At 35.6% G+C, this 11368-nt stretch overlaps 1 protein-coding gene and 1 long non-coding RNA gene across 2 annotated transcripts; one reads left to right on the top strand and one right to left on the bottom strand.

The window, feature by feature from the left end:
* The first annotated feature begins 1362 nt into the window (after positions 1 to 1362).
* Positions 1363 to 9667, top strand: LOC113060688 (proteasome subunit alpha type-3). The gene is made up of 11 exons (XM_026229814.1): positions 1363 to 1510; positions 3398 to 3480; positions 3682 to 3805; positions 4543 to 4644; positions 6447 to 6520; positions 6638 to 6710; positions 7278 to 7343; positions 8532 to 8578; positions 9131 to 9198; positions 9294 to 9358; positions 9440 to 9667. Exons 1-11 carry the CDS (start codon positions 1490 to 1492, stop codon positions 9482 to 9484), a joined length of 768 nt encoding a protein of 255 aa, XP_026085599.1. The 5' UTR covers positions 1363 to 1489; the 3' UTR covers positions 9485 to 9667.
* Positions 9668 to 10538: 871 nt separating this feature from the next.
* On the bottom strand, positions 10539 to 11300 carry LOC113060690 (uncharacterized). Its single transcript, XR_003278279.1, has 2 exons — positions 11065 to 11300; positions 10539 to 10986 (listed from the first exon to the last, which is right to left on the bottom strand). It is a non-coding gene; the product is annotated as an uncharacterized LOC113060690 (long non-coding RNA).
* Positions 11301 to 11368: the final 68 nt, after the last annotated feature.

Below are 11368 nucleotides of genomic sequence, written 5' to 3' on the forward strand. Positions count from 1 at the left end.
GCATATGGTTTGTAATCAGAGTTGTGAGTGCCTCTTTAAACAGATTCAGAAACATCTAAGCAAATCACATCTTCCATTAGTCACTCTGAGTGCAAATTATTACCTACCTCCTGTGCCTAAAAAAATATACCCAGCTTAACTGATGTCCTTCATGATTATATTGTATACTTGCATTTATTTGCGTGATGGGTACATTAGAGATGCATGTGCAGGCTAGTGTAACACGATATTGGACAGGAGATAGATGTCCCACCCTATGAGAGATATCAGAGTGAGTGCTTTTAGATGATCGTCAGCTGATATATGAAATATATCTCAGGGATTACAGTACTCTGGATGTCTAAAATCCACAACACTTGAGTTTGAACCAATTTAGCTGTGACAGAGAGCAGCCGGTGTGATTCTGGATGAGATCTGAGCCTGAGGTCCGGCTAACTGAAGAATCTTTATTGTTAAAAAAATAGCAATGGATTCTTTTGTTATGAATGTGATTCATGTGTTTAATCATACCGTAATAATACAAGAGTGATTTAGGTGATTGATCATAAGGGTTTATGAAGCAATTGTAGCATTGGAATTGTTAATTACAATATGGTGGTAAGAGTGTTGATTGTTGTTATGATGTGCCTTTTGTCTTGGCCATGTGTGGTCTATCAGCAACAGCTGTTCTGAAGGGAAACAACTCACTCTGTATGTAATAAAATAATACATTCCATTTACGGTACCCTGTTCTGTATTTCTGATTATTTTATTGACTTTTGATCATTTTAATTAGGATAGTTTGGAACAATTGAGGTCAAATCAACATTTTTGCTCGAATGGTTTGGTTCATGAATTTTAATTAATGTTTAAAAAAATATTTCAGGACATTTAGAAATACAATGTAGGTCAAAAGGTCTCCCTGTGAAAATCTGAAAATCTTTTTCATTTAAACCTAAAAAAGTTTTTAGGGTTTTAAAATATAATGCATATACTATTATACATTAATATATATATATATATATATATATATGTATGTATGTATGTATGTATGTATGTATGTATGTATGTATGTATGTATGTATGTATGTATGTATGTATGTATGTATGTATGTATGTATGTATGTATATATATATATGTATGTATATATATATATATATATATATATATATATATATATATATATATAATGAGACAGCTTTATTTCGTACACTCTGTTATTATGTTGTTTTAACAGTGGTGTTTTTCTTCATAGTATATTTATTTTGAAATTATATAATTAAAAAACTCTGTAGTCAAAGACGCGAACCTTTAATTTTAAGTATACAACTTTTATTGTGATAGATAGACTGAACCGCTTAGCGCTCGAGAAACTCATTGGTCGATGTGATGTCCAATCACAGAGCTCGTTGCTCGTTGGTGGCAGAGGGAGAACCGATGCGCTGGAGAGTCTGCGGCTGCTTATGCTGAGTGCTCAATCACATTTATACTTGATCACCGCTAATTACAATGAGCTCTATTGGGACCGGGGTGAGTAGATTTAATAATACAACATTTATCATACTGCGTGAATGAGATCTAATCCTGAAAGAGCGAATAAAGAAGGAATGCGTGCATGCCTGTGTCATTCTGAAGCTAATAAGCTAAGTTACCTGCTATTGCGCAGGATCTTCGTTAGAGTGATTTATTCTGTTCCAACCTAATTAAAGTTAATACTGAATTTTCATACTAAAGTAGTTGAAGTAATTTTGATAATGTACTTGGGTTAATTCTGTATTTTTGCACTGTTTTGTCTCTGCTGAGTCACTGCTCGCTAACAGTGTTAGCAATTCAGATGAAAAGTGACTGTGAGGTAAAGTGAAAGTACAGTGGCATGCGAAAGTTTGTGTACCCCTTGCAGAATCTCTGAAAATGTGAATAATTTTAAGAAAATAAGAGAGATCCTACTAAATGCATGTTATTTTTTATTTAATATTGTCCTGACTAAGATATTTTACATAAAAGATGTTTACATCTTAGTACACAAGACAAACAAATTAAAATAACCCCATTGTAAATATGGGAACCCTTGGTTCTTAATACTGTGTTTGGTTAGCTGGATGATCCAGAGCTGTCTTTCTGTTTTGTGATTGTTGTGCATGAGTCCCTTGTCTGTTCTGAACAGTTAAACTGAAAACTGTTCTTCAGAAAAATCCTTTAGGTCCTGCAGATTCTTCAGTTTTCCAGCTTCTTTCGCATATTTGAACCCTTTCCAGCAGTGACTATGCTTTTGAGATACATCTTTTCACACTGAGGACAATTGAGGGACTTATACAACTATTAAAAAAGGTTTCAAACATTCACTGATGCTCCAGAACAGGGATAGGCAACTCCAGGGACACTATCCTGCAGAGTTTAGCTTCAGCCCTCATAAAAACTCATCTGCCTGTATCTATCTAGTAATCCCGAAAACACTGATTGCCTTGTTCAGGTGTGTTTAATTAGGGTTGGAGCTGAACTCTGCAGGATAGTGGCCCTCCAGGACTGGAGTTGCCTATCCCTGCTCCAGAAGGAAACAAGATGCATTAAGAGCTGGGGGATGAAAACTTTTGGAATTTGAAGATCAAGGTAAATTGTACTTAATTCGTGTTCCGGGAAACATACAAGTATCTTCTGTTGCTTACAAAGGGCAGAACTAAATGAAAAAATATATATATTTCAACAAAATAAGAAAAATTTGGCCATCGTCATCGTGTTCAAAGTTTTCTCTTAATGCACCTTGTTTCCTTCTGGAGCATCAGTGAGCGTTTGAAAAATTTTTAATAGTCATGTTTGAGTGCCTCAGTGTGAAAAGATGCATCTCAAAAGCATAGTCACTTCTGGAAAGGGTTCAAATAGGCAAAGATGCTGGAAAACTGAAGAGTCTGCAGGACCTTAAAATTTTTTCTGAAGAACAGTTTTCAGTTTAACTGTTCAGAACAAACAAGGGACTTGTGCACAACCATCACAAAACAGAAAGACAGTCGTGGATCATCAGGTAACAGCACACTGTATTAAGAACCAAGGCTTCCCAAACTTTTGAATGGGGTTATTTTAATAATTTCAGCTATTTGTTTTGTCTTGTGGACTATATGCAAACATCTTTTATGTACAATATCTTACTCAGGACAGTACTAAATAAAGTATTTAGTATGATCTCTCTTATTTTGTTAAAATTATTCACATTTTCAGATTCTGCAAGGGGTTCCCAAACTTTTGCATGCCATTGTAAATGTGTTGTGCAGTTCGAAAGCTGCTCTGCACTTTTGAGTTTATTCAGCTTCGTCATTGATGCTCAGCTGTGTTTTTATTTTTGCAAGGATTAAAAACTGCTTGAATGGTTTATTTAAATTAAATGAACACGAGTGATAATTGTTGACAGCTTTTCTCCCTCTCCAGTATGATTTATCCGCCTCCACCTTCTCACCTGATGGAAGGGTGTTTCAGGTTGAATATGCCATGAAGGCTGTTGAAAATAGCAGGTAATTAATTAAATACTACTACACGTGAAATAATTTTAGCCAGAGACATCTACATTTTAATGTGCTGCTTTGAGAAAGGCTTTACTTTTATTTTAATAACACCTACAATACGTTTTTGAATGTGTTTTGTATTTGGTGTCTGATGAAACTATAAGTGCATATTATGTTCATAATAATTTTTCTGTTGTTGTCATTCATTAGCACAGCCATCGGCATCCGCTGCAAAGATGGAGTCGTGTTTGGTGTAGAGAAGCTTGTTCTGTCCAAGTTGTATGAGGAGGGCTCCAATAAACGCATCTTCAATATCGATCGGCACGTTGGAATGGTAAGAACATTGCGTGTGTTGTTTAAGCAGATATTGATCAGGGTCTGTAAAATACTTGAAGTTACTCTGATAGTTTCCTTTATTTGACTTTAAACGCAATTATATCCATGTGATAACGAAGACTTTGCACAATCTAAAATAAACTTTTATTTGAGTAAATAAGAAGTCAAAAAGCTTGAACAACAATCACATTTTTTCTTGTACCTTTCGTTGTTTGTAATTGAACTGTTTTCATTGAATATGAGAACACATGCAATATATATATATATATATATTATATATATATATATTTTTTTTTTTTTTTTGTCGAACTGCTGTTCAAGTTTGTTCTTAAGATTTTATTTTTTTTAAGAATTATCTTATGCTCACCACCGATTTATTTGAAAAAAACATTGATTAAAAACAGTAACAGCTAAATATTATTAGAATTTAAAATAAAACAATTTTGAAATCGAATTTATTATTGTAATGGTAAAGTTAAAGACTGTAAGAGCTAGGGCTGCTGAAAATTCAGCGTCAAATGATCATTCTGAAATCATTTTAAATGCTGATTTGGTGCTCAAGAAAAAGTATTATTATAAATTAAATTATTTCCAGGAGTCTTTGATGAACATAAAGGATGTTCGGAGAGTTTAATGCATCCTTGCTGAATAAAAGTGTTAATTTACTTCCCCAAACTTTGGAATGGTAGTGTAAATCTCTACAGGTATATGAATCCCTCTCTGTATGTCTTCTAGGCTGTGGCTGGTCTTCTAGCAGATGCACGATCTCTCTCAGAAGTGTCAAGAGAAGAGGCTTCAAACTTCCGCTCCAACTATGGCCATGACATCCCACTGAAGGTGAGAAGAAGAGAGACTAAAGCATAGGTCACACAAAAATGAACATTCTACCGCCATTGCAGACCTGCCAACCTGGAGTTGACTATCACATGGATTCACATAAAATACTCACTCATTCATTCATTAAGAGGAAGATATCATACAGCCATGCAAATGATAAAATGCTCAAGTAATTATGAACAATAAATCTCAATAAAATTGAAATCGCTATATGGCTTAGTGATTTAAGATTGGATTTAAAATTAAACTTGAAAAGGCTATGTAGAGGAAATTAGATTCTTATCTGAAATATTTATATTATTAGTATTATTATTTGCTTCATTGTACTAAAGAGTTTTTACTGTCTGAGTGCTTCAGTATGCTTGAGTTTTCGATGAGCTGAAAGATAACAGGAAATATTTAATGTGTGTGTGTGTGTGTGTGTGGGCAAGACAAGTGAGAGACGAGAGAGGCTATTTTATACCTAGATTCTTAGTAGGCATCCTGGATTATTAGAAACATGTCTAGAGGACATAGTTGGGTACCTTAAATGGACATATATTTACATTTATTCATTTAGCAGACGCTTTTATCCAAAGCGACTTACAGATGAAGACAGTGGAAGCAATCAAAAACAACAAAAAGAGCAATGATATATAAGTGCTATAACAAGTCTCAGTTAGGTTAACACAGTACACGTAGCATGGGATTTTAACGAATATAATAAATAAAAAGAAAATATTGAATAAGCATTATGATTGGATGAGATCCATCCGCATTTGATTAAGGTATAAATGTTGAGTTTGGGTGTTGCCTCTTTGTCGCACTCTGCAGTAAGCAAAAGAAGACTTGTCTCATACCTTTGTTAAGAATAAGATGCAAAATTTCCACCATGGCTATAATTTCATTAAAGTGCCCCTATTATGCCATTTCCAATATTGCCTTTCATGCAGTGTGTAATGTAGCTGTATGTGAATGTAAACGATCTGCAAAGTTGTAAAGCCGAAAGTGCATGATAAATAAAGTTACCCAAAACAATCGACTCTCTACAGCCTAAACGAGTGGTAAGTAATTTACCAATTTACGTGATTGCTACACGTCACAAGGTAACACATTTGCATAATTCCGCCTATGTTCAATGTTGGCCAGCAGCGAGCGAACAATTTGACCCCACCCACAAACATGTAATTTTACTGACGACTGCTTCTCTAATCTCGGGAGTAAAAAAGAATAAATCTCTGGGTCTGGGAGTTAAACGCGGAATTTACTAAATGTTTGCTTTTGAAAGATGTCTCAGTACCCTGTTTATTTGGGTTCCACTGAATCACAAGTATGTTAAATAATAGATTAAGAGTTCAAAATACGGAACTGTGGAAATGGGCCTATGGTTTCCGACATACGCTGTAGACCAATCACAAGTTACAACAGACTGGATCATCTGACCAATAATAGCAGAGCAGGCTCACGGAAAAGAGGGGTTTAGAGAGACTGAATCTTAGAACTGCTTTGAACGAATTGTTTGAGAGTCGCTAGAAAATGAGGTGATATTAAATGCCTATTTTGAGAAAACGAAAGCGTTTTTTGACCTTGCATGCATGGTCCAAACTCTACGTCCCGTCCAGTCACACTGATGGTACTAAGGTTGGCAGGTCTGCCAATGACACACAATACTCTTTACGACGCATGTGCTGTATTGAATTAACTCTTATATGATTTTGTGTATATACGAAGCAAATGGAATTTGTTTTAATTGAACAGTTTAACAATAAAGAAATTATAAAGATATGCTGGTCATTGATATACCGTTCATATTATCCAAACAGCATCTTGCAGACAGAGTGGCCATGTATGTCCATGCCTACACATTATACAGCGCGGTGAGACCTTTTGGGTGCAGGTAGGTCTTTTGTAAAGTTTCAATAATGCATTTTGATTGCAAAAGGCAAGTTTGATTTCTTATAAGTATATATGTTGTTTTTATTTGTGTTTTTTTTTTTTTTTTTTAACCCTTCAGTTTCATCCTGGGATCTTATGATGAAGATGATGGTCCACAGCTCTACATGGTTGACCCTTCTGGGATTTCATACGTAAGAGATCTCATTGCATGAACTTTTATCTCTGTTAATTAATACCTTAACACTTAAAGCTGCAGTCGGTAACTTTTGACGCTCTAGCGGTTAATAAACAGAGCTGCTTGCGTCTTGCGGAAGAACATCGTAGCCGGAGCTACTTCTCTCTGTTTATGTCTATGAAGAATCACAAAGGTACTGGGTTACTCCGCCGCGGTATCCCCGAAGCAATCTAAAATAGTCCGAATATAAACACTTATTATAGGTGCACCCTAGTGATTCAGGAAGCTAAAAACACGGTTTGGAAAATGGATTCATGGTGTACTCGCTTATTATATTCATTTTGAACACAAAGTTACGGACCACAGCTCTGATTGGTTGTTTTTTACCGGGAGCGGTTGCATTTGTTTCTGTTGATTTTGAATGGTTCTCATGAAGTTTGAATGTAGTGAAAAGCAGCCAATCAGTGTCCAGCATACATCTGAACTCCTTCCAATACTCAAGACCAATGCAGATTACAAAGTTTTCATTACATTCAGTACATGGGTTTGCCTTTGTCATTAAAGTTTAGTGTCTGTTTTTTAGGGTTACTGGGGCTGTGCTATCGGAAAAGCCAAGCAAGCTGCCAAGACAGAAATTGAGAAACTACAGGTAGGTGTTTATATATTTTATATATTCATTGTTTTGTAAATGCTTTCAGATAAGTACATACATTTGATCTGTAACCACTGTGCAGCAAGGATGTATAAAATTGATTAAAAGTATAACAGAAACATTTGTTTCAAAATGCTGTTCTTTTAAACTTTATATTCATCAAGAAGTGTAAAAAAAAAAAGTCATAGTTTAAAAAAACAAACAAACCCAAAAACCATTTTAACATTGTTATAAGAAATGTTTCTTGAACAGCAATTCTGCATATTAGAATGATTTCTGAAGGATCATGTGACACTGAAGACTGGTGTAATGATGCTGGAAATTCAGGAATGAACGAAAGTTTGAAATGTATTAAAATACAAAGTTACCAACACCAAACTTTTGAACAATAGTGTACATCTACAGATATTTGCACCACCAGAACCTTTTCATCGTACCGGAACTATTTGTGGAACTACACTCTTTTGGGCGTTTTCGCACCTCTAGAACTGGGTGCGGTTTTTAGTACCGGACTACCTTTTTCGAGAACTAGTTAACTCCTACTCTGGAGCAGGTTCTAACCAGGGTACTATCTGTGACGTAAGTAGATACTTACGTGTGCACTTTGGATGGGGGGTTAAATGCAGAGCACGAATTCTGAGTATGGGTCACCATACTTTGGCTATATGTCATGTCACTTGTTTTGTTTGTTTTTTGTGTTTTTTTTACATTGTTGAACATTGCACACAAATAACATCGGCTTACGTCACATCCTAGTACACAACGGTCGGTCTGAATGCAACTCTTTAAATGGTAATGGGAAATAGTTCATGAAAAATCGTCCCAGTACTTTAGAACTGTACTTTTAGTTCTGAAACTAAGCATCTAGTATCTCTGCGGTTGTATTACAAAAAATGTCATTGACTTTCATTTGTTATCATGCGTTCATTCTCACTCAATCTAACAGATCTCTATTGTTAACAGTGCAGCTGCGGTGTTTAGTGTAAGCATGTTTTGCCGTCTTTTTTTGGAACATGTTCAAACAAGAATGAGCTACTTTCAGCACTGCAGGGAAATGTTCTGAAGAAGTAACAGCATTGTGTCATACAAGATTTGTCATTTCAAAAACAACTACAATACTGAATTTGTTTTTCATGTCAACAGAATAAAGTAGTTAAACTTGCAAATGTTAATCATGTATTTCAGATGAAAGAAATGACCTGCAGAGAACTGGTGAAGGAAGTGGCAAAAATGTGAGTGTGTTTTATTTATTAACTTAGAATTGAGATGACTACAGAATCGAATGCATCCTTCATAGCCAACACAAGAGCAGCGGAGATCCACGAAAACAAACCATATACCAACATAACCAATCAAACTCTAAAGAGTTGTACTTCAGGTTTTAAAGGTCTAACTCAGCTGATTCTTTTCTTATCTGTTAAGTTGCTTAGTTTACAATGTTGGCTTCCAATGAACTGGATTTCTACACCTTTTGACCAGTCAATTTCAATTACTTTTTATTGCATTGGATTCATAGTTCATTGCATTAGCACTTTTAAAATCATCTTATTGAGATTGCACTCATAAAACAAAATATTTCTTGCCAGTATATTTATTTATTAATAATTTAGAGTGGAGCATACATTATATACACATTAGAAATGAGTTAAATTCTGTTACTCTTCCAGGCCTTAAAATGTTTCCAGGCTGTCCATGGATTTGTGGGACTCTTATAAAAATATGTATAGCATGCCATGACAAAGAATGTATATTTACACGATTTAATAACTGTCATCTCTTCTCAGTATCTATATTGTTCATGATGAGGTGAAAGACAAAGCATTTGAGCTGGAGCTTAGCTGGGTTGGAGAAGGTAAATTATCTTTCAAATGTTGGGGTAATATGATCATGTGTCACTCCTACACTTGTGTTTTATTTATATTTATATGTTTTTGCACCATTTTTTAGTCACAAAAGGAAGGCATGAGCTTGTCCCCAAAGACATCAAAGAGGAGGCCGAGAAATACGCTAAAGTAAGTAACTGTCCCCTCTGTTAATAGTCATAACAACACTTCTCTTCAGCATGGCTTATTGTCATATTTCTGCCCTGACAGGAATCCCTGGAGGAGGAGGATGACTCTGATGAGGACAACATGTAAACACAGTGTTGCAAACCTCCCTGTTTTTCCATTTCACTGACTGTGTACCATGTTTCCGACATCCTGGCAACTCTCAACTTTCCGGCAGACAATAAAATGTTTTTTATGCTTTGTAATAGACTAATGTAATCCTATGTTTCCCTTTTTGTTGACTTGACAATAAATATGATTTATAAAAGAGAATGAAGCTCTAATTCCGATCTTAGGCAAAGGATCCACCTTCTCTTTTAGAAATTCTGTGGCATCAATTGAATGATATTTATGCACACCCTGTCAGAAGAATGTGAATATTATTAGGTTCGGCATAAGGCGCTAAATACAACATGCATTTGGGTATAGATAAACGGTTTATCTGCAATGTGCTGCAAGGACTTGACCCTCAACTAAGGTTAGCCATCAGCATATGGAGCTTCAGTATATATTATAATTGACATTAAAATTTATGTCCATTATATTGGTGCACAAGCATGCATGTTATAGTTTGACTTAGTGTGACTAGGATGAACGTGATATTTTAATGAACATACTTCCCAGGTTAATTTGGTTAATCTAAAACCGTATCAGGTTAATCCACTGATAGGAATAAAGACTTGATATGGAGGAATAAGTTTTAAGAATAGTGTAGTAATCAAAATTTAAAGACGTTTTTGTCACCTACAATGGGACTTTCCACAAAGCTAATTTCAACAGTTTAAGAAGAAGCCTTTTTTAGACTATGAAAAGCATGCTTTTATCTAAATATTTAACTAGCAGTGCATACACAATTATTGTGAGATCTTCTGCAGTTCTCTGTCACTAGAAGCTTTGCACGTGGCATCTATTTTTAGCACTTTAAGTTGGAGATAACCTCTGTTGTGGCAGGAAGGGATAATGTACAGCAAAGACCGGAAGTTAACAAAAAAAATTGCATTTTCTACCTATTAGATTGTGTTTTATTAACATCTATACCTACCCCAACTCTAAACTTACCCCTTACAATAATAATAATTTTTGCTGTGATGTCTGAATGATGCTTTCCCATGCATGTAATGTGTGCTCACTAAATAATTCATAGGAAAACTGACTGATTTATTGATTGATAAATCATAGAAAGACATTGTATACAAATGGGTCAACACTGCACAGATATGGATTATATCTATACATTAAAATCAAACCATTAAATAATCATTAACGCCATAAGCATGTGACTTATCGATCATAAACACCCTTAAAACATTAAAATACCCAGGCAAAATGCTCTTATTCCATTTCTGATTCAAAATCACAATAGTTCAATGTCACGTTAAGCGAGTATTTCAATAACACTGTAATCAGTCATTGTAATTTGAAATCAGGAGGTGTCAGTGAATAAGCATTTAACTTGTCTCACGTGCTTACTGGGGCGCTCAGTTCCGGTCACGTCACGTGGTTAACAAAACCCTGACGTCACGCTCTCCAGAGCAACGACATAAAGACGCCATTACCGTTGCCTTCAATTGACCTTTTCAACACGACCGCGTCTAAAACGATTTAGTGGTAAAACAATTGCAGTACAAATCATATAAAGAACACATTTAAGTTAACGATGCTGAGGTTACTTGGTCTGACTAGAGAAGCAGACGAAAAGAGTCACGGGGCTCTCCGCGAAATCTCACTGGCTCCGAGTCCAGAATGCGAAAATAATTACGTTGGGTACAAAATGGCGAATGTTCTCTTCGCTTCGACACGCGCAGACTGAGCGGAGGCTTTCCCTCTGAAATGAAGCTCTGTTACCGTACCTCCCTCCAGCCAATGGGATTCGCAGTCGGGACGCTTCTGAGTCTATTCGACCAATCAGAACCGCGGACAGCGCAAACCAGGAAACATGTAGCCAATCGGAAGCCAGGCTGGATTTATTGTATT

Source organism: Carassius auratus, chromosome 42, assembly GCF_003368295.1.
Source record: "Carassius auratus strain Wakin chromosome 42, ASM336829v1, whole genome shotgun sequence".
NCBI classification, from domain to species: Eukaryota; Metazoa; Chordata; class Actinopteri; order Cypriniformes; family Cyprinidae; genus Carassius; species Carassius auratus.